The 27,179-nt window shown below is 38.5% G+C and overlaps 2 protein-coding genes across 3 annotated transcripts in view; one reads left to right on the top strand and one right to left on the bottom strand.

Moving 5' to 3' along the window:
- Nucleotides 1-7,159, bottom strand: part of ZFC3H1 (zinc finger C3H1-type containing) — a 44,373-nt gene extending 37,214 nt beyond the window's left edge. For both annotated transcript variants that reach the window (XR_014175728.1, XM_081957422.1), the window contains exons 1-3: nt 6,381-7,159; nt 2,371-2,784; nt 375-421 (exon numbers count right to left, since the gene is read on the bottom strand). Coding sequence is in view for 1 of the 2 variants with exons in the window: in XM_081957422.1 (XP_081813548.1) it covers nt 375-421; nt 2,371-2,784; nt 6,381-6,936 (1,017 nt within the window). In the remaining variant the exon portion in view is untranslated. The remainder of the gene's footprint in view (nt 1-374; nt 422-2,370; nt 2,785-6,380) is intronic.
- Nucleotides 7,160-7,615: 456 nt separating this feature from the next.
- TMEM19 (transmembrane protein 19) overlaps nt 7,616-27,179 on the top strand; it is a 41,514-nt gene continuing 21,950 nt past the window's right edge. Inside the window, exons 1-2 of the mRNA XM_081957334.1 lie at nt 7,616-7,849; nt 13,025-13,111. The gene's annotated coding sequence lies outside the window, so the exon portion shown is untranslated. The remainder of the gene's footprint in view (nt 7,850-13,024; nt 13,112-27,179) is intronic.

The following is a 27,179-nucleotide window of genomic DNA, read 5'->3' as shown; positions in this document are numbered from 1 at the left end:
GGAAACTGTCCAAGTCTTTGTTGAGAATATCTGGTTAGGTGACCTTGGTTCCCATAGGATGATTCTTGCGCCAACTGGAACTGGCATACCAAAGGTGGCTCTCGCTTCCCCCTATTATTGTGGCAAACTGAAAAATTGCATTGGCTGCGACAGCAAAATCACACTTCGAATTTTAAAAGAACGTTTTCATTGACAAGATAAACTCATTAATTCAGGTTATATAGTGCCAGAGATTTTTTTTCTAACTTAGAACTTTGAAACATGTTAGGAATTACCCCCATTAAGCTCAGTTGCACTTCTTTTCAAATTAAGACATATTGCAAATCGATGCTTTGCTAAAGCTCCTGATTTTAGTGGTGAAAGCAATGTTTTACCTTCTCTACTGCAGCATCAGAAGTGTCAAGTTTTTGTTCTTTTTCATCTGTTGGGGGAAAAAAGAGAGAACCCTATTTTTCTAATTATAATGACAATATTGTTCAAACAATTTGATTTAAAAATGTAGAAAAAAGCATGGTAAGAGGACTGGAAGATAAATCCTACAGAAAAAAAAGGAATTCAGTACATTTAACTTAAATAAGGTTAAGGGGAGACATGTTAGTAGTCTTCTGATAGGCGATGCCACGGGAAAGTGTGAGTACATTTATTCTCTTAGCACCCAAAGGAAAGATAAGAACTAATGGTGAAAGCTTTACAGAGATATTTGAACTTGAACAGAGGAATTTCCTGACTGTGAGATCTATTAAGCAACAGTACAGCCTACTTTCTGAAGTTGAAGGTTTTCTATTACAGGCGGTCTTCAAGGAAAGGCTAGACAGCAATTACTGCACTGGGCAAGTGTTAGACTACAAGACCCCCTTCAAGAGTTAGGATGGCAGGATGAAGGGTGAGGCATGGGACAAGAGAGGCAGAAAGTGCAGGGCAGCCAATAGGGCAGGAAGAGGAGAGATAGGTGTGGGGAAATTGAAGCAGAGGTGAGCATGTTAGGGGAGAAGCATGAGGTCTTGACCTAACAACATTGTGGCAGTGGCTTAATGATCTCCACTGGGACTAGCAAAAATGCTATCACTAAGTGGTGCAATCATATGATGTTTTGCATAATGACCACATCATTTAGCAATGAAAATTCTGGTCCTAATTAGGGTCATTAAGCGAGGACTACTCATATCTCCTAATTAATTAATTAACTGCTGGGAACCAACTTCAAATTTGAAAAATAACAACAGAATAGTAAAAGAGTTCAAAAGGAAGGCTTCAAGTTCCTTTTAATCAGAATGAAGATCAGTTGGAGATCACCACCAAAGCAACACAACAAGTAATCCTTGACTCATAACCAAGTTGGGACCAAATTTTTTGTTGCTAAGAAATGCAGTCATAAAGGGAGTTATCCTTGATTTTAAGATATATATTTTTTTGCCACAGTCATTAAGCAAATCTGGTTTCCCACTGACTTTGCTTGTTGGAAAACCCTGGGAAAGTTGTAAATGGCAATTACATAACCATCGTATATAATAACCGTTGTATACCCATTGTCGAGCACCTGAATATTGATCATGTGACTGAGGCGACACTGCAATGGTCATAAAAGCCAGAACTGGTCATAAGTAACTTTTTTCAGCACTGTCATAATTCTGAATAGTTATTAAATGGATCGTCCTAACTTGTGGACTTCCTGTTCTTTCAATTTAGCTAATGAAACCTCATTCTACTAACCATGGTTAAAAACTGTAATGATATTCAAAATATTTATGCCTAGATGACAGAGAACATATCTGATAAACAAAGTTTCATCTGGATTGCAGGATTTCCAATGGTAAAGTAGTAGAAAAATGGATTACAGCCACAATAGAACATTCGGAAAAAAAACTGCTGTATTCTCTTTCAATATACACTATCAATACATAAATGATTGTATATATTGAATGATGTTCAGGAATGGGAAAAAGAGTTTCATAGTAAGCATATAACACAAAACTCTAGTTAATTTTAACCTTTGCTATCGTTTTTATGACTTGAAATGTGCAAACCCAGTCAATTGGCTTAATTCAGTAAATCAATGTTAAAATAACCCATACTTAGTTTATGTGATTGCAGCCTATATGAAAGGAATGTTTCATTTGTAAGTTCGATGATTCATATTTAATACATTTTACTTCAACTATTGGCTTTTTAAAAATTGATAGCTTCCTTAATTCCAATAACCAGAAAAAGCAAATAATCTTAATAAATTGAAAAGTTTAGCTTCTAAGCATTATTTCTGATAATAAAATTTAAACTTTATTTTTTTATTGAGAAATATTTTTAAAAATTGAAGGAATCAAATTTCACTTCAAAAAGGTTACATATAATCAACTTTTTAAAATATATATATACCTTCATTGATATCCTGGTCACTTTTCGGTGAATGTTCTTTTATTCCATCTTTTGCTTTTTTCAACTTGCTCCTCTCAGCTAGCGTGGGCAGTTTTTGCCTAAGAGGTTTCAGTTCAAATGCCTGAAAAGTTAATACTTTGTTCTCCTCAGGAGACACTTCATTTACAGCATCTTTTGTAATACTGACATTTTCAATTGTTATTTGGTCCTGTGGACTTGCTACTTCACTGTTGCTTTGTTGGGCACTGTCTTCTTTATTATTTAGAGCCAGTTTCTCATCTTTATTAATACACTCAAGTTCTAGTTGAATCTGTTTGTATTTCAACAAAAGATCCTCAAAACTCTCTTCAACTGAGTTATCATTTTTAGAAGAATAGTTCTGCTTGCGAGATGGGGACTTTCCAAATGTTTTGGCTGATGCATTAATTAAAGAATTTATCTAGGATACATTTATTGATATCATTACAATGAAGATATGCAAATATTGAAATGTAATGTTTGGCATTAAGAGATTTTACTCTATGCTCACATCATTATAAATCATAACCAACTTCATTGTATTTATTTTGTACAATGACAATAAAGGCTATACTACTATTATATATTCTAAAAGATTTTCAGAATTTAACATATATTGTACTTTGAATTTATTCACCATCAGTAAAATTTTGTGCTTGTCATTGCACCTGATTCTTCTCTGGCACTTTAAATATATCCCCTGAAGATACTGCAACAATCAAGCTTGATCATTTATCTGAAATATGTTTAGCCTCAGTACATATCCCGAGTGATATTTTCTTGAAGTCTGCTAGGAATTTGGTCAAGTAATCAGATCTAAAAAGTACAACTAGGCATAGTGTTAAGATATGAGGCTACAAAATAATTCTACAACACAATTGTATCTACAATATTCTAATTATTGCAAATTTTCCTAAGGAAAACTTAGGTTTTTGATATTGGTAGATATTGTCTATTCACTTTCATTTCTGATGTTATTTATACTTAATGGGTCACATTTATACTTTTCAGTGATTTTCCTTACATTTAATTACAAGGCATTTTAAACTAAACAGAAGACTGAAGAACTATAAACTGGATGATTTTATTCAATAATTATTGAACTGATAAAAATTGGAAGTTTCAAACTTACAAGAGTCTAACTTAGCTATTTGATAAGATTAAAAGTGTATAAGTTATTCAGTATTTAACTTAATATTAAAGTACTATTTATTGCTAAAGTTTTTATCTATCTGTATCCCACTTTTATTATTTTTACAAATAACTCAAGGTGTCAAACATATCCAACACACCTTCCTTCTCATTTCCTCACAACCACCCTCTGAGGAAAGTCAGGCTGAGAATGTGATTTGTCAAAATACACCCAGCTAGCTTTCATGGCTAAGATGAGACCTGGACCCTTAACCACTACACCAAACTGGCACTAGACCACTAGACAAATGGAACTCTCTAGGTCAGTGGTCGGCAAGCTGCGGCTCGCGAGCCACATGCAGCTCTTTGCACACTTTAATGTGGCTCTTCTGTGTGCCGGGCGCCCGCTCCCCTCCCTCCTCTCGGGCACTTCAAAACAAGCGCCTCTTTCCCTTTTTTCTTTTCGACCCACAATGATTAGGGAGGATCCTGAAGTCGGGCGGGGACGAGAAGCGAGGAGGCAGAAAAAGAAACGGAGGCTAAGGAGCTTCCCCCCCCGCCTCCTCCCAGCAAAAATCTAACCGGGGAGCCGGGCGGGCAGTAGCAAATTAGCCGATCACGCCGCGTGATCAGCTAATTTGCTACTGCCCGCCGGCTCCCTGATAAGATTTTTTTGGGGGGGTGGAGAAGCTCCTTGGCCTCCGTCTCTTTTTCTCCCTTCTTGCTTCCTGGGACTCCACCAATGGGGGAGCAAGGCCCGCCCAGCGCCAGGCTTTGGGCTAACACAGAGGTCTGCAAAGTTGGCTGTTTTAAGACTGGTGGACTTCAATTCTCAGAATTCTGGGAGTTGAAGTCCACCAGTCTTAAGAGCCAATTTTGCAGATCCCTGCCTGGGCTAATATGATTGATGCCCTTGGTGGACTTCAACTCTCAGAATTCTGGGAGTTGAAGTCCACCAGTCTTAAGAGCCAATTTTGCAGATCCCTGGGCTAATATGATTGATGCCCTTGGTGGACTTCAATTCTCAGAATTCTGGGAGTTGAAGTCCACAAGTCTTAAAGCTGTCAGGTTTGAAGACCCCTTGGGGTTTTTTTCCTAAAGGGTTAGGGATGCAAGGATTTTGTAACTTGACAGCTTTAAGACTTGCGTGCTTCAAATGCCAGAGTTTATTGAAACTAAAAACAGTGTACCATCCTATGTATTTTCGGTTTTAAAAATGTGGCTCTCAAAATAAATTTCAATCGTGGTTTTGGCGAGATTTGGCTCAGTTGAAAAAAAAGGTTGCCCACCACTGCTCTAGGTTATAGCAAGACAGTACGGGTCAGATGGGTTGAATATTTGAAAGGGCAACACACAATGCAAATATATAAATTATTCCATTTTGCAAATTATCAACCCAGTGGCCTAGGCCCTAATGGCAGGGCAAAGTTTCAAATACAGGTATCAACAATTTATCTAAAATTTAATTGACATTTGTAATGTTGAAATAATTCTCATAAGACAAGATGATCATGTAAAACTGTTTAAAGCAATTTTACACTTTTAAAATATAATTGAATAGAATAATTGAATATAATTATATATTCATTAAACTATGAAAATGAAAAATAAAAACCTTATGCAGCAATAGAGGACTGTTTGAGAAGTACTTTCACTCAAAATAAGAATACTAAGATAAATTGAAATACCCATTCAATAACAGCTCTCAAAATTTCTGAATGCATCTTAATGCATCTTTATATATTTGAAATGCAGACATACACACCAAAACTACATCCTACTCCATAGTTGCATGAATAAAATTACACAATTATAACCAATCCAAACAAAAATATTACTTAAGAGGTATGCATTGAAGATATAAGTGGTTGTAGTAATGTTTGGCAATGATATTCAACATCAACTCAAACTCATTAAATACACCTTCAATGAAAAGGAAGATATAAAGTCTCTAGTCAAAAGCAGCAAAAATCTACCAGAATTCTGTGTTAATATCTGACCCTAATTGGGTCAATGCAGGTCACATGCCCCACAATATATTCTTAGTAACACAGACTTAGCTATGTAGTTTGCAATATAATCTTTTGACTGTTTAGAAAGCATTATACTAATACCAATATAGTATACAAAGTTGCATACTATATCTCCCTGAATTATTCCTACCAAACGCTTGAAAGTTCATAAACAAATTAAAAACTATCCTAATCATATTAGAAAAACATATCCAATGGACTTTTAAAAAATGGTTAATGTACAATATCTGACAAGGCTCCTTAGCACTAATGCAATGAAGAACACCCACTGTACTCTTCCAAAACTGAATAGCTAATAATCTACATAAATGTGAAATTAAGTTCTAAATCTTTCAAAGCTCAATAACCAAGTAGAGCCAAAATGACAGCAGTGAATTTTTCTAATCTCTATTAATGTTCAATTCTTCAGCAGCTTTCCAAGCAGGTCAACATCTGCATGCCCCCCTTCTGCAAATATTCTTTTAAACATTCATGTTTGCAACTTTCCCCGTTTCTAAAACAGTTCTCCCAACCTGGTGATCTGTTGAGCGCACAATTCCCATTATTATAGGGAAATCTCAATAACTCTGCATTCAGATCCTCAATCACCCTCCGACTAGAAACAGCTCTTGACCCTTTATGATGTCGTCACCGTAGTCTCCACCCAACCTTGAGCAAGACGAGACAGCAGGATTTCTCCCGAATCATCGCTTTGTATGAGCTAACCGACACCTGTAATCAGACTTAAACGAACCAAGATAGCACATTTAAGTCGCCCTCATGCACATATCTCCCTCGAGATAAAACAGCAGCAGCAGCAGCAAGAGGCAACTGTTATGACAAGGATACATTTCCGAGGCGAAGGCTCCCTCCAGCCTTGGCTGCCGCTGTATCCACCACCTCCTCCCGAGGGCTTTCCAGGGAAATTGCCACCTCGGCTCCTGCCCCATCGGCCTCCGCCCCGGTAGGCCCTGCCTCGAAAACGAAACCGGTCCAGCGCGTTGTGGCTGCGTTCCCAGAACGAGAGTCGCGGGCCGGCGTCGGGGTGAGGGCCGGGTGGCAGCCGCGAGCACGACGAGGAAGGAGGCGGCTGGGGACGGAAAGGCTCCTTGAGCCGGTACCCGCCACCTCCGCCGTGCCCGTGGACGTGTCCGAGTTCCGGGGGAGGCTGGTGGCGCAAGTGAGGGAAGCGGCGAGAGGAGGACGGGAGGCTGTTCCGCAGGTCGGGAGGCGGCCTGCGTCGGGCGTAAGGGCCCCGGGCGCCACTCCGGTCTCTGCCGCTGGGTTCAGGGGGTGCATCGTTATTGTCGTCGTCGCTGATTTCTCCGTCCTCTAGTTCCCCTTCTTCTTTCGGGGAGAGGTCGCTCGGGGTCGCCGCCTTCTCCTCAGCCGCAGAAGCCGCCATAGGAGTTACTCAGCGCTAACTGGGCCGCAGACGCAAAAGAAAACGCCCCGGGCTGGCCCGCCCACAAGCGAACCGCTCCCTTTCGGTGTCTTTTCCAAGTGGCGCGATGGCCCAGTCAGACCCCAAACTTGTACGCGCAACACCACCCTTCCCCTTTGCTCTCAAGACTCTCGCGAGAGTCTTAGTTTTTTTCCGCTCTTCCCCTTCCTCAAAGGATAGCAGCGGCGGCGGGGGAAGAGGAGCATCACAAAGGGGGCAGCGAAATGCACGTTGGGAATTGTAGTCCTCCGCCGTCAGGAAATTGAGGTCAATCGCACTTCAACGAAGAACTGGGAAATAATAACGGTTCTTTAACGGCAATTGTTCCTGCTATAAAAATTATAAGGAAAAGAATGTCTGAAGATCCAATAAAGGCTGCATAAAGCTTAATTTAGGCGCAGATGCAGAACAAGACAAAACTCAGCTTTACCGATGGGTTTTGTATAGTTCATAATTAACTTGTGGAATCCTCCGCTGTAAAATGTGGAGATGATAGCTATCATCTTATAAGTTTTAAATGAGGAGTGACCTTATTCCGAAGAAGATGAAGATAAAATCCAATAAGAAGTGGGTATGTTTAGTCTAGAGAGAAAACCAGAGGGAGCAGTTCCTCAAATATTTAAAGGGCTGTCACCTGGGGGGGGGGGGGGGGGAGATGTAGCTTTATCCTAAGAAGGTAGGATGGGAACCAGCAAGTGCAGCAGAAGCTTTACCGAAGACGATCCAAACTTGAAATGAGGAATACTCTGACAGTTGTTAAACAGTTTCCTGAGTATGATCTATCTCTAGAAAGAAATATTAGAGGACTATGATTGGAGGATCCCAGCTCAAATTCAGGAAGTTGGAGAAGACAACTGAGTTCCTTTCCAACCCTGTGAGTCTAAATCATGAAACCAATGCTATGGTATCAAGTTTTATATATGAAATGGCTAGAAATAGCTGAATGCTAATACCTTGTATGTGGGCTTTCCATATGTATTTGGTTAGTCACTAGAAAATGTGGATGCAAGAAGGACTTTAGAAGGTTTAAAGTCCCAGAAGTACTTTATGTAAGGGCTTCCCTTCAGTTCATGATGCAGCAGAAAAGTGGAATACTTCTAATTGCAATGAGGCTAGTAATGCAATGTCGTGATAGTGATTTTCCTATGTTCCCTAGGACAGGTTCAGAAAAGTGATGATTCTTGTGGGTTTGTTTCCACTCCTATTCAACATCATCTATTGTTGGAAAAATAATCACTTAACATGTGGACAAGTAGGAATAGGTGAATATAATCAAGTGTAGATTTTAAGTTTAGCCATCTACCAAGTTGCTGAACTAACTGGTTGTAAGTACAGAGAGGTATGAAATTATAATGGAAGAGCTGCCTTTCTGTTTGACACAACCACTCCTATGTGTCTGAATCTCTGGTGAATATTTTTAATCAGGAGCCTTGAGCAATTTTGAAATTTTGCTAAAACCTTAACCAGGTTTTGGGAAAGGATATAAGGTAACACAGAAGGAGCAAATGATAATAGCAAACTGTTTAGCATTGCCACGGAATAGCAACACCTAGAAATACAATGTGGAATACAGGTAGTCCTTAAATTACAATCATATTGGAGCTTGTCCATTAGGATCAAATGTCAGGACAAATATTAAAAGAACTGCCTCAAATATTGACCAATCATCCCTGCTCTTCCCAGTGCATTCGTTGAACGCACAGGTCAATAAGTGGAGTGTGGGGTGCCTCAGGGGTGGGACAGATCCTGGGAGGCCTAATACAGGTACAAGGCCACCTCCCTTGGCTCTCCCACAGCCTTCCTCACCACAGTTATCCTATGCTCCATTTCCCATCCATTGGGTAACTTGCATACATGCCTGACACACAGCTGACTGGCTTGCTGGCAACAAACAATGTGGAAGGAAAAGATGGGATGTGCCTGTCTTTCCTGATTGCTGCTGCCCTTCTGGGGCAAAAAAAAGGATGGGTTTCCTAGCCTTTCAAGCTATAATTTCAATATTTGCATATCTTCAAATCCACCCAAATCCACATTTCTTCAATAAAGAAAACAAAAAACCCTGGGATTTACAGACTTGTCTAACTTTCACCACCATCACCCATTACGTTTTGAAATGAAACTCCGCACCTCTGCCCTCCAATCTCTATCCCTTTTAATAGCTTAATTTGCTAAGTATACTGCATGCCTGGAAAGAGATGGCATAATCTGTAAGTTATTTACCTTGACCCAGGCTGAAGAGCATGGGAAAGGGATAATGCAAGGAAAGAAAAGATTTCTGCAGCAAAGGTCTGGGTCAGCAAGACAAATTTAGACATTGGGAATAGGGTTTTGAAGAAAAAAGACCAATAAAAAACACCAGGTTAAAGGACTCAAGAACTCAGATAACTAACAATACTGTTTAATGTTCAATGTGCAAGACAAATATCTAGACTGTGGTCAGCAACTGAGGAAGCAAAGAGGAGGGAATGGGAGAATGTGTCACTAGAACATTTTGTCACAATGTTTTTTAAAACTTATGTTTAGTACTTTCTCTTTGATTTATTCTATTGTCATTATCAAATGTAGTCTTTTTATTTTATATTTATTTTATATATGTGACAGTGACTGTGCACTTCCATGGTTCTGATAGAGGGTGTTATTTAATGGGAGATAGTGGTTTCTCAAGTAACCAGGACCTATTCCATGAAGGGCTTTATAGATAGCAGCCATCACTTTGAATGGCACCCACATGCAAACCTACAACGACTGCAAATTACAAACTAAAGATGCTTTATAAATATCCTAAGGCCTGCCTGCTCTGCTACATTCTGATCCAACTGAAGGTTCCAATTGGTCTTCAAGGCAGCCCATATAAAAGCTGTAGTCAAGCCATGAGGTGACCAGGACATGAGTGATGTGTCTCCTGATCTACAAAAGGGTGCAACTGACACACCAGATGAATCTGTACAAATAGCTGTCACCTTCTTGACCACAGCTGTTACTTGCTTATCAAATGGGAGGTGTGAATCCAGGATGGCCGTAGGTTGTGCACCACTCTTAAGTGGAGAAGTACAACCCTATCCAAAGACAAAGGTGGAATTCCCTAAGTCTGGGTGGGCCAAATACCCGAAATGTTTCAAAACTGTGTTGAAGACAGTTCCTACCCATACAAATACATACAGACTATAGATACTGGGACAGAATTTTGGTAATCTCACGTGGCCAGGCTGGAATCGAGAAATATAATTGAGTATCATTAATATATTGATAATGCTGAACCCCAAACTGTGGATGGTACCCAGTAGTGGTTTCATGTAGATTTTGAAATGGAAGGTAGAGAGTAGAATCTTACGGCACCCCTCAAAGAAGAGGCCAGGAGAGTAATTGGTCCCCACCCCCCAACCAATACCAGCTGGACCCAGTCTTGGAAAAAGATTGCTACCTTTAACCTAGCTCTACCATAGGTAATCTACAAGTGTGACCAAAGTTGCCTCAGTACTAAATCTGGTCCTGAAACCTGACTGAAAGAAGACCACATACTCTGTTGCCTATAAGGTTTTCATCAACTATAGATCAATCACTTTCTCAAAAACCATCTCCCAAAAGGGAGGGAAACTGGATGATAATTATCGAAAGCAGATGGGTTCAAGGATGGACTTGTGAGGGGATGAGAGGACCACCACCTCTTTCATGATAGGTGATACTATCCCCTCTGTTAAGCTGAGAACACAGCATGAACATAACTGCAAGTTGCCTCCCTGGCTGCTTTTACAACTCAAGAAGGGCCTGGATCCGGAAACAGGTGGCCAGGTTAACAGCAGAGAGGCCCCCCAGGACGGGATAACAGCAGTGATTTGAAAGGCAATATGTCCATAGCAATGGATGAGGTCAATGTCTGCCACTTCCAGATTCTGTATTAATCCCAACATGACCCCCTAAAAATATAGCAAGTATGCAGGCCATTAGTAACTTGGCTCAGGCCACAAATTCCTAGGTGCTCAGTAACTTAAAGCACTTGGATGGCAAAATAAAATTCAAAGGACCAACAGCCTTGCCAACTTGGGAACAAATCCAGCAGCTCAGGCAGGGATGACACTGGGCAGCAGATAGAGTAATACACTATCAGCAATCCCAGATGTTCCTCTAAGCCCAACTTCAACACTTCACATTTGATTATCTGTGAAGCAAAGTCCTCGAAAGCTTGCAACAACTCACAAATAGCAATAGTCGCCCTCCTCCCCTGGGCTGTCAGCAGGTACAGAACCTAGTCCTATTCTTTTTAATATAGCTTTAGCAATCCTTCAAAATAGTATTAATACTCTCTTTGAAAGAAAAGTCTAATGCTCTTCAAAGATCATTAAATCTGTGCTGGTCAGGAGCCTGTCAAAGTCTTGAAAAGACTATGGAATGGACCAAGTCAGATATTATTTCCACAGTAGTGTATATTGGAGATGATGACTCTTTGAGAGCTGTATGCCACGAAATTTCATTTTAATGTATGCCAATTAGGGTACATTTAAAGTGAAAATAAAGTTATTCTAAGTCTAAATCTAAGCTAGTTTGCAAAAGCCAGGTATCTTGCATCTCCTGCAGCACAAGCGACATGAGCATGGAGGTCAATTCATATAAACCACAAGGAAAATGACTGCAGAAGGCCAAAGTGTCCATTGGTACTGTGCAGATTCCAATTTCAGCAATATTGGTGAAGCACAAACTGTGTAGTAGAAGAGGGAAAACATTACTTTAAACCTAGACCAGCTAGGATGACTTTAAAGTGTCCCAAGAGGTTGATATAAAGATAATGACATAATTAAGAAAAAGCGCTTATTGATATGTTCATGTACTGAATAAGGGAATGTGAAGAGCAATCTTGAATTTTTCCTATAGATTGGCCAACAAAACCATTGCATTTAAAGACTGTATATATACATGCTTACTTGATAGTACATTGAACTTCATGCAAATTTATTTTTTAATAAATACAATGTAAATTTCTCTTGTCTCTATTCCCTTGTCTACTCTAGAACAACAATTCTTAGAACTGAATTTCTCATAAATCTTTTGGATTTTCGTCTGTTAGATTACAAATTATCTAGATTAATGGATTCTAGTTTTGTATTCTAATTTTGTGCTGAATTTCATGAAATTGAAATTCAATTTCTAAAATTGAAGAACCATTCCCATATTTTTAAAATGATTAAAAAGAAGAGTAGTGTAAGAAATAGTGTGATTTTATTTTTCAAATTATACATAATGTCCTAGTTACTATTTGCAGTGGAAGTGCCTTAAATCAGGGAAAACAAGCCCTCTCAATGTCATTGGATGTCCAGTTACCTGGCCATATAGAAATCAAAATCAAACAGCATCTGGAGTGCCATAGGCTCCCAGTCCTTGTTTTGAATGGTTTTGTAAATGAAAACTGTATTTTTTGAATTGTGTTTATTTTGTTTTTTTAAATAATTATAAATTTACATTTAGTACTAAGATATATCACATTTGCTCAACCATGTGGCTGAATGAAAAACAGCAATTATGTATTGCTCAATGATCTGTATCTCTAATTCTATGTATTTAGATGCAGTAATAAAGTCTATGTGATATATCAAATTACTACTCCATCTGAATTTAGTGTGGCTTACTTTTGAAAAACATTCAGACTATAGAATATGTGTCTATTGGTAGATCCTCCAGAAATTGTATAGAACTGGGTTATACTGACATGAAACAATGATGACAGTGGATAATCAGAATTCTGTTTCCAACAAAATGTGCCAATAAAATATGCTGGGTGGATCTCCAATTTCACAAGAGGAGAATGATGGAATAAATTATAGACATTACTTTGATGTGAAGCCTACATGTTAAGGCACACCCTCTTTCTTCTTCCAGTGCTGTTTTGTCTTTTAAGGAAGTGAGTCATGAGAGAGAGAGAGCCTAAATTCTTCCACATAAATGAAAGAATGTGAAACAAAATTAGAGTGGGCGAAAAGGAAATCCAGAACATTTTTTCTATTCTATTGGAAATTATTGTTATTGACAACTTACTATGACATGTTTAACATTTTCCCAGGATTCCCGGTGGTGATTTTGAGATACATATCTCACTTGCATTCCATAGTTCTTGGAGTTCAAAGCTGTGCAAGATTCTCAGTAACAGGTAAGTGATACCAATTTTGCTATTCTACCTATTTATTTCTTCTATTTCAATCAATGCTTTACATTTTTCTTTCTACCTGTACCACTGTGAGAAAATTCTACAAAATCTTCTAGCACAAATGAGGAATGTTTTCTTAATATAACTAGTGCAGTTAATATGCTGACATGTTTAGATGACAGTCATGAATGTATAGGTATTTACACAACACTCTCATTGCATTTAAGAGAATTTTATCCAAAGAATTCTAATTCAAATATTGGATTTCTTATACATATCTCTTCAGAAGCCCTACTGAAATCAGCCAGGCTTACTGCCAAGTAATTGCGTTGAGATTTTTATTTATTTTTACTTTAATTATTAGCAATATTATTTCACACAATATTTCATATGTTCCTTTCTTACATTTGATGTGTGCTATATTTCTCATGTGTGTATAGTCAATATGCTTACCAATTAACAAACACAATTATGATAAAATGAGAAATAGAATGGAAAAGAAATAATAAAAGAAAATAGAACTGGAGGTGAAATGTGGTGCTGTTGAAACTAGTGATAGAAATAGTAGTTTGCAACATGAATATATGCAATTGTAGAAAGGTGGTCTAAGATAATGCCCAAAATTGTTATTAACCTGTCAGTAGTAGTGATGCAAGAGAATATATAATCCACTACCTTCCTAGGGAAAACAACTAAGAGGAACAACTCCCTAGGTTCTTTTCTGGTTCACATTGCATCTGGTACTTGCTGATCAACAGCAACTTGATTATTGCTGAGATTCTTTAGAAGGTAAGCTTTGCATCAGGCATTCAGATAGTTTGGTTAGGACCAGGTTTTAAACTGTCATTGTTTATCAACTTCACATTTTTCTCAACCAGCTTTTTAGATTGATTATTCAATCTTTTAGGTGTTCCTTTGAGTCTTAATCCTGTTTTTCCCATGTAATCTCAAAATATGTTATTGTTGGAAATGGAATCTTAAATGTTCTCTTCCCATCTTCAAGAAGAGCCCAGGTTTTGCATAGTCTTGATGTACTATTTGGATATCAGTTACTGTATTTATAAGATACTTTCTTTACCTTGGTCTCCCAGTTTTAAATTAGGTATTGTATTATTTAAAAAGCATTTGGTTTAGGGGAATGTGATGTTGACTTTAAAAAAATGTAATTCTTGGGCCAGCATTTATTACAAATTTAGTTTTTCTTATTGACAGGTTTCAACAAAGCCTGTAACAGTAATGTACATGTTAGTGTGTCTGGCCAGAGGAAGCAAAAATTTCAGGAACAGTTTTGAAGTTCTGTGATAATGCTTATATGTAAGCTTAATATAGGCAGTACAACATATGATCAGAAAAAGAAGTCAAGTGAGAAGAAGAAAAAATTACATACATAAAGCAACTGTTGAGTCAATAGTAAATGGGATAATTGCCAAACAATAGTGATTACTTGATATCAGAAATTTAACACTTTCAAGAAAGAAATATATAATCTACTTTTGATATTCAAGAACTGGGTTTTTCAGGTTAAACCTGGGTTTATTTTCTGATGGCATCCCAATAAATAGGCAGAAGTATTAGGAATGTTTGCTGCCTTGAGTTGACCTTTTTTTTTAAAGGCAGATGAAAATTATAATAATAAAGGATTACGTGGATAAAAATGTCAAATCCAGTCTAAACATCTGATTGTGAGATGAACCATTACATTATGTGTGTGTGTGTATTCCGTGGCAATGCTAAACACCCGGATGAAGAGTCTCTCCCATAAATAACATGGTGAAATGTAATTTACAGAAACCCATTCTGGATCAGTCATTAACAAAGTCAAAGCTATCATGTTTTCCTAAAAAATATCACCTACCCCGAAAACTAGCCCTAGCCTGATTTTCATCCCTGTGCCTAATATATATTCCCCAAAATAAGCCCTAGTTAAGCCCTGTCCATTGTCTGGTTGTACAAGGTGAGATGAGGCGCAGGCATAAAAATCAAGCTGGGGTGGGGAGGTGGAGGTGCCCCACGTGTCCTGTTCCTGCTTACCTGAGGACTGCTGCAGTCAGGCCTCCCATGCCCTGACACCTGATGCACCACTGCCCAATTTCTTCTGCAGCCTTTTGCGGCCACTTGTGGCTGGATGTCATGAGGTGCATTGCGCTGGTGCCACCACAAGTGGCAGAACGCAGTGAGACTCGTTGCACTGAGGACATCGTAAGACTCTTCGTGCTGGTGCTTCCATGAGCAGGATGCCGTGAGGCTTGCCGTGCTAGTGCTCCCATAAACGGCACCAGCGCGACAAGCCTGGTGGCGTTCTGCCATTCAGGGGGCACCAATGTGATGAGCCTCATGGCATCTTGCGACTCATCATGCCATGAGCGGCTGTGAGCAGCTGCAGAAGAAGTTGGACAGCAGCGCAACAGGTGTTGGGGCATGGGAGTCATGGCTGCGGTGGTCATAAGGTAAGCGGGCAAGAGATCCCCTGAAAATAAGACCTGGTGCTTATTTTGGGAGCAAAAAGAAAATAAGACAGAGTCTTATTTTGGGGGAAATATGGTGTGTGTTGGACTTCCTGAACATATGGTGAAAAATGGTTACAGGACTATTAGCTTAAGGACTTAAGACTATTGGAAGACACACCAAATGAAACAGCTTTTTTTTTCTTTTACTGACCCTGAAATCTCTTGTATCAGTGTGGAGTTGTGGTGACTGAATGGACCTGAATGTTTACTGGCCGGATGCCCTTCCTGACACCTACACAGAGCTCACAGCAGATTTCTTTTCTTTATGCCCGGAGAGACAAATATCTGCTGCTACCTAGGATTGAACTCACATCCTCCAGATTGTGAGGCCAGAACTCCACCTCTAGGCACTACACTGCTCCAAAGAAACAGTTCCAAAGATACAACTATTAAAAGATGCCAATATTGTAATATCAAATATAAATACAGACTTATTGCAAGAAACAAATCAACTAATGAACGGAATGGCTGCAGTTATAATTGAACATCTTGAACACAAAATTGGAAAAGAAAAGAAAAAGCCTGGAAAATAAGATAAGTATGCTAAGAGCAGATGCAAGCAAGTTAAGGCAAATGAAAGAAAATAAGCTGAAGAACAAGAAGAACAAAGAATACCCAATCAACAGCAGAAATAGTGGGGGAACAGGCAAGAAAGAGCAATAGTTGGTTAACACCAGCCCCCAGGTGAAGATAAACTGCATGGTTTTGAGGTGAAACATCTGACTGGTCTATACCAACTCATTGCCAAACAGTTTTATATACTGAGAGCATGTAAAATTGAAGATTGGTTAACATCTGGTAAAACCTACCTGATAATGAATAATCCAACAAAAGGGGCAGTACCAGGAAACTGAAGGCCAACTACCTGCTCACCAATAACTTTCCAATTGCTAACTGGTATTGATAGTTGATGCAGTCTAGTTGAAAACAAACTCTTTTCACCTGAGCAAAAAAGAAATCACCCCAATAGCAGAGGAACAAAAGATCAACTCCTAATTGACAAGATGATATTGGAAAACTGCAAGAGAAAGGAAACCAACTGGAATGTAGCTTGGATTGATTACAAGAAGGTATTTAACTCCCTGCCACATAATTGGATAACCAAATGCTTTCAAAAACAGGAATCAGTAGAAATATCAGAAGCATTGTGCAAAGATCAGTGGCACAATGGAAGACAGATATTGGTCAGTGATGAAAGAGTGAGACAGATTAATATCAAGAGAGGAGACTTTCAATGGGACTCACTGTCAGCATTCCTGTTTGTCATTGCACTGGTTCCTCTGTCAACAATAAAGAACAAGTCAGGCTATGGCTATCAAACATCAAAAACATTTGCCAGGCTATCTCACCTCCTTTACATGGACGATCTGAAGCTATGTAGAAGTATTCTATTTTGAAATAGAATCATTACTCCACACTGCCCATATATAAAGCCAACATATTGCAATAGAGTTTGGACTGGACAAATATGCCACCCTTACTATTAGAAAAATAGTAAAAACTAAAGGAATCAAGATGCTCTATGGAAATAACATCAAGAGTCTGGATGAACACGATCATTACAAATACCCGGGCATCCTTCAAGCTGACAATATCAAGCACATCATTGTCAAGAAGGTTAGAAATGAATACATCATTAGAGTGAAAAAGAACTTTAAAGTCCAAGTTCAGTGTGAAAATATCATCAAGGCAATTAATATCTGGGCAATTCTAGTCATTAGATCCATAGCTGAAATAGCAGACTGGAGTCAAGTAGAAGCAAATGCCCTGGACAGGAAGATCAGAAACATGACAGTAATTAATGCCCTTCATTCACACAGTGAGGTTAACAAATTCTACTTTCAAAGAGAATGGGTGAGCATGGAATATTGCAAGTACACACAACAGAAGCAGAAAAGGGGCATTGGAAGAATATCTGAAGGACAGTAAATAAAATGCACTGAAGCTAGTACACTATTAAGGTTTCCTGAATACCTAAGAGACTAAACTGGCCTACAAGAAAAATCAAAGGAAGCATGGAAAAGAGAGATAGCAAGGCAAAGTATTACATGACCATTACAGTTAAACAACAACAACAACGATACCAACAAGATCCGGCAATGGAAATAGCAGGAAAACTGACAAAAGGAAGGGATGATGGTGTTAATTCTTAAATGCCAACATTTAAGAACCAGTGCATATAAAACCAGAATTGAGAAGACAACAACTGATGTGATTTCTGCAAAGAAGCTAAAGAACAATGGATCATCTGGTTAGCTGCTGCAAAAAGATTGAATAGTCTCACTACAAGCAACAGCATGACCAAATAGCAATAATGATGCCTTGGAAGATCCGTAAGAAATAGTTCTGCAAGCAAGAACTATTGAAAATACAAAGTAGACAATGATTAGAAAATGAAGAAGTTCTGGGACTTTAGAACTTAAATGGAGAAGCATCTGCCACATAATACCCCAGACTTAACAACTGTCAATAAGAAAGTCAAAGATGTCTGGCGCATGTTACAGTACTTGGAGACAGTAGAATAGAGGAGAAAGAACTAGAGAAGATAGCAAATACAAAGACTTGAAAATATACTGTAGGTAGAATGGCTGTGGCAAAAGAAAGCAAAAATATACCAATAGTAATAAAGGCCTTGGGTGCAATCCCAAAACCATTTTGACAATATTGGCATTGACACCAGTCAATTGTAAAAACAGCTTTACTTGGAACAGCGGTGGTGAACCAGTGGTGGGTTGCCAATGTTTTTACTACCGGTTTGAGCCTCCCACCGCCACTATTACCAGTTCACCCAATCCAGGCTGAACCAGGAGCAACCCACCTCTGGCTCACATATAGGAATGCCAGAAACCAGAACAGCAGTTTCCTGGTCACCTGGTCTTCCAGTTTCTGGAGCGCATGCGCGCGTAAAGAGCAGCTGGCCGGTACGCATACAATGTGCTGGAAACCAGAAACTCAGCTTCCCAGCGTGCACATGTGTGCCAGGGAGCTGCTCTTTCAGTTTCCGGCACTCCTGCGTGCACAAAAATCAGCTGGCCAGCACGCATGTGCATGCTGGAACCCAGAAGAGCAATGGGCGATGGCTGGCGTGCCTGGAGATATGGCTCTGCATGCCACTTCCAGCACATGCCATAGGTTTGCCATCACGGTCCTAGAGCCTCTTTGGTAATGTATCATTCTACTTTCAGTTTATGCTTTTATATCAATATAAAAAATATCACTCGAATTTTCATCATAATGTAACTCCTTCACATTATTTTTGCCATGCTGTATGTCTACAGCATATTTACAACCAGATCTTAATCATTCAGGCTTCTGTTTTCTGTGTAGATATTCATTCATATTTGGAAAAAGTACCACTATTAGCACATAATTAGCCATTTCAAAGGTCACAGCTTCATTATCACTGTCTTCTAATTTAGATTTAGAAGGCTGCCTGGCTTCAAAATTACCATAAATGGAAGTGCCCACCCTCCATAGCATTCACATGTAGCACCCATCCAACTGCTTTCCATAGCACCAACCTGTTTTCCTGGGACACAATTTTAGCACCTCTTCCTCTGTCATGGTCATGTGAGAGTCTCACTTAACAATAGCAACAGAAATCACCAGGCTGCTGTCACTAAGCAGTACAATTTCATTGTGCTTTATGATCATATTGCTTATCCAATCCCAATTATCACCCTAATGCTGTAGTTACATCCAGATCAACAGGAAACACAGATCCCATGGAACTTTAATGGTATGCTTCAAAAACTAAAACATGTTTGTAAGCTAATGATATGACTATAAGAGAGAAAATCTAATCAGATGTTTAGGTATAGAATAAATAATTCACTGAACTGAAACATTAGCCACACTGTTCTGAATTAACAGGACAGGCTAGGCTAAAATGGTATTGGTAGTTTGGGATGGAATGTGCTATCCAGGGTGTTTTGTATTGGCATAATTGAGGTTTTACCATTACCTTTTAATTGAGATGTATTCAGATATAAGTGATATGGTTTACCAGGAGACATTGGAGCAATATATTAATCTGAGTGGTGAATGGAACTTTAATTATTTCTAAATAATTGTTTACTTAGCTACACCACTCACTGTTATTGACAAAGTAGCCAAATTTTTAAGCACTAGAACTCCAGAACATTAAAAATAAAGTACAATGTCTTTCAATCGATACAAATTTATAATACAATCCTATAGTTATCAATTTAGAAAAGGGGATATGAAGAGAGTAGAGGGAAATCTGTCTTCCTGTCTGCAGCAGTGCCATCTTTGAAATGAAAGCCCATTTTGACTTTGCCTGTAGGAGAGAGAGCAGGCCACAAAAGCATCTGTCTGACTAATTTCAAGTGATCATTTCCTAGCTCTGGTGAAGACAGGTTGATTGATTATGTCCAATCAAGTCATTTTCAATTCCTAGGAATCACATAGATTTTCTTCATGATGATCTAAACCCTAAACTGTTTTTTCAAGCCCCCCCAATAGTGCATTTGTCATCACTGCAACTGAATAAAAACCAATAAATATAGTTATGGGTTTCTTGTGAAAAAATGTTAGTCTTTAAACATGGGTTTAATATTCTGAAAAAGTACTGGTTCCATCATCTGTCACATATAACCAAGAACAGAATGAAACACTAATTGTCTAGAAACCTGTAATTTACTGAGCACAGGTGTACAGCCTCACAATTGCTGTTCAGAAATAGCCTGATCAACAGGTTACAGGTGCAAAGGAGGAAATCCAAAGATCACTGGGAGAGTTCCTAATTGCTTTACCCCACACCCTTTTATGCCTGAGCATATTACTTGAACTACCAGACAAGTTTGTTAAACCTGTATTCTAATCATCCATCTAAGTTCACCCCATCCTGCAATCTCCCACTTTATAAAGAGATTGATGGTTGCTTTCCCCCATTAGGATGACGTACGGTAGAAAGAAAACTAAGATAGTCACAAATCCTAACTTGCCTGCATTGTTACTGTCGCAGAATAGATCTCAGCAATGAAAGGACATGGTATATGCCAACATGAATTTTTGCTAGGTCAAAGACTAATAGACTTCATGGTGAGGAACAGCTCTTAGCAGTATCCCTATGGATATTTTTATAAATAAAATAAAAATTAGGATTATAACCAAGCCAATATAATCTTCATTAAGAGAGATTGAGAACAGCCAACATACACTTTATTTTTTACTGAAGTAATCTTTCACTTCATCTAACAGGGAAGATCATGATTTGTCAGAATAAATAGGAACGAAGAAATAGAAAGATGATGCATTAATCATATTATCCAGTTTATTCTGTGCCCTTTAGGTTTTAAATTGAGGTTCTATTTCAAGCCTTCTGGACACATTCATATTTGATTGTTAGCATTGACACAAATAATTTTATCCATAGTGATGAGGTTTTAATCACAGATTTCAGCTCCTTGAGTAAATTGATCAGAATTATAGTCTTAAATTCTTTATGAATAGTTGTCATAATTGTACGTAATTTTGAACAACAGCAATAGCACTTAGACGTATATACCGCTTCACAGTGCTCTATAGCCCTCTCTAAGTGGTTTAAAGAGTCAGCATATTGCCCCCAACAATCGGGGTCCTCATTTTACCCACCTCAGAAGGATGGACGGCTGAGTCAACCTTGAGCCTGGTGACATTCGAACTGCCAAATTGCAGGCAACTGTCAGTCAGAAAAGTAGCCTGCAGTACTGTACTCTATTGCACCACCTCAATGAAAAGGTTTAACGCAAACTTATGTTAAAACAATATAGTTTTTATATATTTTGACAGTATATCCAGTATTAAACACCAACAGTACATTATTTCATAAAAAAATATTTCAAACTATAATTTAATGTAAATTTTAGATCCTTTGCAACATAGTTTCCCATTGTTTAAGCATTATATCCCAAATTCTTTAACCATTGGATCAGGGGTCACCAAACTTTTGGATCTCAGGGACCACTAAATTCATAATTTTAAATCCCATGGACCACTAATATGATCTGCCTAATGACCGGCTGGGTGAGCGTGGCAAGGTGGTCATGTGACTGGGTGGGCATGGCCAACTCGATGTCACTCACATCACTCCTTGCCAGACTCTACTCACCACTGCTCGCCTGCCTGCCAGGGCTCCTTAGGGCCTCAACAGAAAGCAGTTGCTGGAGCTAATCAGCCACCATGAGAAAGAGTTGGCAAAATAGCTGGATCAGTTCAAATTGGATCTGACCAAGAAGGAGGCTCAGCGGAAGCCTCACTGAGGACTCTGAGCATAGGCTTTCCAAACAGAGAGAAGACCTGCAGGAGCGCAAAGCCACCAGCACCTAGAGGCTCAGTGGGCTGAGATGGTCAGCCAGTTGCAGATCATGATGCAGTCCCATTGGAATGAGGCCCTCCAGCATTTCCTTCCAGCCTTTGCCCAAAACCCTGCACCAGGAAGCTGAAGCAGACCACAAGTCGGAATTTATGCCCCGCTTTGACCCGCACAAAAAGACCCAGAAGGGGGAGATTCTCTGCAGCAACACAACATTCATTGCATGCATCCGGCCCATAGACTGTAGTTTGAGGACCCCTGATTTAGTGCAATATAAAAAATACAAATTTTTCTGCAGACCACCAAAATTTTCTCACACACCACCAGTGGTCCACAGACCACCAGTTGGTGACTGCTACATTGGATCACGCAATGCTTTACATATTCAGTCTCCAAATTCAATTTCAACAACAGTTTATAAACCTTGGCAATAATGTGTTCATCATTACCACACAGTACAATTTCCAATTCGCTTTTTACAAAGTCAAATCCATGTGTTTTCTAATTTAAACCTTTCTTTCAATTGTAAATATTTAAACCAGTGACAGACACATTCTTCTGATTCCAGTTCTTCTTTGGATTTGAGGGTAGGTTCAACTTGATTAAAAAGTATTATTTGACCATAGATCCACCAGTCCGACCTCGCCATCATTTCTTTTCTAAAAAAAGGCTTCCTGAGGTGATACCTGAAGAGTTATTTTTGGAGAGATTATTTTACATTTGTTCCAAACCCTTAGAATGGCACATCCAACAATGATTGTTAAAATCAACATTTAACTTATCATAACATTAGGCATGCCATCCAAATCTTAGTTCATGGCCTTCTAATTCAAGTAGTCTCTTGTTTTAGAGTCGCCCACTCTTTTATCCAGACCAAACAGGCATCACAGTCCAATTTCAAATCTGGTAAACCCAAATCTTCTTTTTCTTTAGGATGAAGTTTATATATTTATCTTGATTTTTTTCTGGCCATGTGAATTTTGAAATATCAATTTGCATTGTTTAAAAATAGAGTGTTAGTTATAAGTATCAGTAAATTCTGAAATAAAAAATAACATCTTTGGTAAAACATCTTAATTACAGAGATTCTACGCAATAAAGATAATTGCAAGTTATTCCAGTTTTGTGAGTTTTTTATATCATTCCACAGAGATACAAAGTTGTTTTGAAACAACGTTGGTATTTGTCAAAAGATATTTTAGCCTTTTCTCCACTTTGAAACATGACTTTTTGGTCAATATTTCATAATCCTGAAAAGCCATATTCTTAACATTTAGTTTCTTATCAAATATTCTATTCCAGTTTTTGGGTCTTGCAGAAATATAACTAAGTCATCATCAAATAGTCTCAATTTATAATTTTTTTAAAAAAATATCTATGCCTGTTATTTTCTCATGTAATACCTATTCAAAACTTCCAGCATCAGTGGAGCCAACGTCACGACATTACAACATGTGGTCTCGACACTCCGAGATCGCCGTTGACACTTTTGCCGCTGGACGGTCCATTTGGACCTAAACTGTCCCGCAGAGATGGTGATCAGGAAGACGAAGCCTTGCTGGTCTCAGGGACATCGCAAAGTCCCTGATTGACCCAAGGGAAGCTCTTCAAGCCGGCAGTAAACAGGCAGCCCCAGGCTGATGAAGTCGGGATGGCTCCGGAAGGAAGGAAGTGAAAAGAAAAAGTGAGTCCATCTGGTGAGGTATTTTTTCTATTTTGGGAAAGACTGCCCAAAGAAACTTTTTTTAAAAAGCAAATTTGATCCTTAAGCAAAAGAATTAAGCGGCGAAATTAAGTTATATTGGATTGCTTTGGAAAGCTTTTTTTTTCCTTTGTAACTATACTTTGTGGATTGAAGTGCTCGCAACGTTTCTCGTTTCTCCTCTTAAAGTGAACAGATTAATTTTTTTCTTCTGCTTTTTGTTATTTTATTTTTTGACTTCTAGATTAAAACCTTCCTTTTTATTTTAATAATTCTTCCTATTTCTTGTTATTAAATTTCATTAAAGAACTTTGTTTCCTATAAGCCAGAGATAAATATTAGAAAGTGAAAAGTAGCAACACTGCCACTCGGAGGTCAGAGGCTGGAGTTTTTGAAACAACGTATCTCTTATTTTTTCCTCTTTGATCTTACTGACTTCGCAGCTGAAGGGTTTGCAATTTGTTTACAGAAACTGATAAAGAGCCAAGGGCACGAATTGTTTTCGCAGGTGCTTTTGAGAACTCTTTTGGCAGGGGAGAGAAAGGGAAAAACAAAAACAGAACCCTTCTCCTTTGAAGAGCATAAAAGTACTGTGTTTAAGTCAACCTAAAATAAAAAAATAAAAGAGACCTGGAAGGCTAGAGTGGCAGTGGCTACTAGTTTTTCTTTTCCTTCTTCTTTTTTGGAAACATGGATCAATATTCAGATGAGGAAACCTTAAAATTCCAAAATATCTTGGCTGGAATTCAAAATCTATTGGAAGGATATGGGAGAATTGAGAAGAAGTTGGAAAAACTAGTGTTCCTCACAGCAAAAGATGAAGGGGTTGGAGCCCCAAAAATTAAAGGGGAGAATGAAGACATAGAAGATAAAGACAAGACAATAGATGAATTTATTAACGGAGCAAATGTGGGTGAAAGTGGAACGAAGGGAATATGGAAAAGGGAATTTGACAAACTGGAGCTCTACCCCAGATTCCAAGATACAGAAGAAGAAAAAAAGGTAATGATGACGGATTTAAAAAGAGAATTTTTTTCAGAAGCACAATTGACAACCAAACACAAGCTAATTTTAATAACAGCTGGAGGGCAACGAGATTACCTGAAAGATCCTTCAAGCAACAAAGTGCGGAGAGAAGTCTATAAAAACCTTACATAAAGGAGATAAAAAGAAGACTGACACCACAATTGGCAAGAGAGATAAGACTATTTTGCTACTGGAAAAATACAGCTTGACAATGAAAGTTGATAATAAAAAATTAGTTAATTTTGGTGATCAATAAGTAGGAATTTAGTCATTCTTAGATTGTTTTAGATTGTTATTAAATGTTTATTCATCAACAAATAATTAACGATAATAACAATAATGAAATGATAATGGGTACAGCTTAATGATATATACATGTACTGGCAAACTAGTAAAAGAAATTTGGATATAAATTGCAAATTGCGATCTGGGAAAAAGACCTATAAATTTTATTAACAAACTTTTATTTAGATCTTGTCATAAAGGTGTAATGTTTTTTGGGTTTGATGAGAGGAGGTGGGATATAAATAGTAAATTATTTTTAGCCAATTATAATAACAACAAGGAAATATCAATGGATATTGTTTAATATTATATACATGCTCTGGTATTGGCAAAAGCAACTTGGATACAAACTCTAAACAGCGAGTTGGGGGGGGAAGAGGGGGGGAAAGGTTTAGAAATTTTATTAATTGACTTTTACTTAGAATATGCCATAAAGGTGTAATGTTATTGGGGGATTTTTGAAATAGCTAATGAATGCCATTATGTGGTTGTGTCTTTAAGTATGAATGATTTGAGGTAAAAGCACGTTCAAATAATTGTAGTCAAATGAGAATTGTGGTACATTGATAGTAAGATATACAAAGATTTTTGATTTAAAGTGTATAATCTAATATGAACTATAAGTAATGACTGTGGAAGAAATGCATGAAAGTTATCTGTAACCAATCAACACGCTTTCTACAAGATGTAATCAAGGATGATTCTTTTTTGTGTTTTTGTTTAATTAAAGTAAAAAAAATAAAAAATAAAAACTTCCAGCACCAGTATAAACAAAGGAGATAAAGGACATTCTTGTCTCATACCCTTTTGAATTTCACACATTTCAGTTAAGTCTTAATTAATAATGATCTTTGCTTGCTGCAAAGTACAAATCACTTTGCCCCAAAGGTATTTTTTCAAGAGGCAACTGGACTTTCTTGCTTTTCTTTGAAGACATTTCGCTCAATGGTGGGTTTCAAAATTTTTTAGAACCTGTTCTGTAGATGTGGCCTGCTTTGTGGGAGTGGCTTGCTGACCATGTGACTGGGTGGGAGTGGCTTGCCAGCCATGTGACTGGGTGGGAGTGGCTTGGCAATCATGTGACTGGGTGGGCGTGGCCAACTTGTAAAATGTGGTGACACTCACTTAACAATGTTCTTGCTTAGCAACCAAAATGTTGGCTTAGAAACTCTGGCATTTGAAGCACGCAAGTCTTAAAGCTGTCAAGTTACAAGACCCTTGCACCCCTAACCCTTTAGAAAAAAAAATCCCAGGGGTGTTCAAACTTGACAGCTTTAAGACTTGTGGACTTCAACTCCCAGAATTCCTCCTCCAGTCATGTTGGCTCAGGAACTCTGGAAGTGTGCAAGTCTTAAAGCTGTCAAGTTATAAGACCCTTGCACCCCTAACCCTTTAGTAAAAAAACCCAGGGGTGTTCAAACTTGACAGCTTTAAGACTTGTGGACTTCAACTCCCAGAATTCCTCCTCTTGCTCTTCATCTTGATGATGTGCGGACGGGTGGGGGGGAGGGAGCTGGAACTGGTTCTAAATGGCACTATAGATTTGTGGAACCTCTTCTATAGAAGAGGTTAGAACTGGCAGGAACCCACCCCTGATTTCACTCCTCATCTAAGAAGCTTCTTCAGCTCTGACTGGATAGTGCAGAATGGAAGGATTTATATTTGATAGCTGGTCATTTACATTCTTTTAGAGAGTTGTTGAGGTCAAATAGAGATTTATCCGTGTCCTTGGGGTCACCCGAGTAGGGCAAATGGGTGTGGAGTCTTCTTGGAACAGCTGAAAGGACTGTATTGTACACTGGAGATAGATGATGTCCCTCCCACTCTGTTCAGAGAGGGTTATTCAATTTTGACATAAATTGCCTCTTTGACTTCTCTTTCAAATCAGCAGTCTTCTCTGTCCAAAATGTGGACTTCGCTATCTTCAAAAGAATGGCCTTTGTCTTTTAAATGCAGATGTTGTGATGATCTCCTATGTTCTACCATGCGTGTATGAAGTGGCTGTTTCCCCAATTTACAGATCTGCACATGTCTCACTGCATTGTACTGCATATACCACATTGCTCAGTTTGTGTCTGGGTGTTTTATCCCTGGGATGGACAAGCCTTAGACTTAGAATATTCTTGGGTTTAAAGTGTTCACATACCGTATGTTGTGTTGGCTGAAGATCCTTTTGAGTTTTTCAGACATTCCTGCAATGTATGGAGTGATGACATTGCTTCATCTATTGTTCTC

The sequence above is a fragment of the Natrix helvetica genome (assembly GCF_964273705.1).
Source record: "Natrix helvetica genome assembly, chromosome: 6".
Taxonomy (NCBI): Eukaryota; Metazoa; Chordata; class Lepidosauria; order Squamata; family Natricidae; genus Natrix; species Natrix helvetica.
Note: the sequence above shows the minus strand (reverse complement) of the source record. Positions and strands in the feature narration are given on the sequence as shown.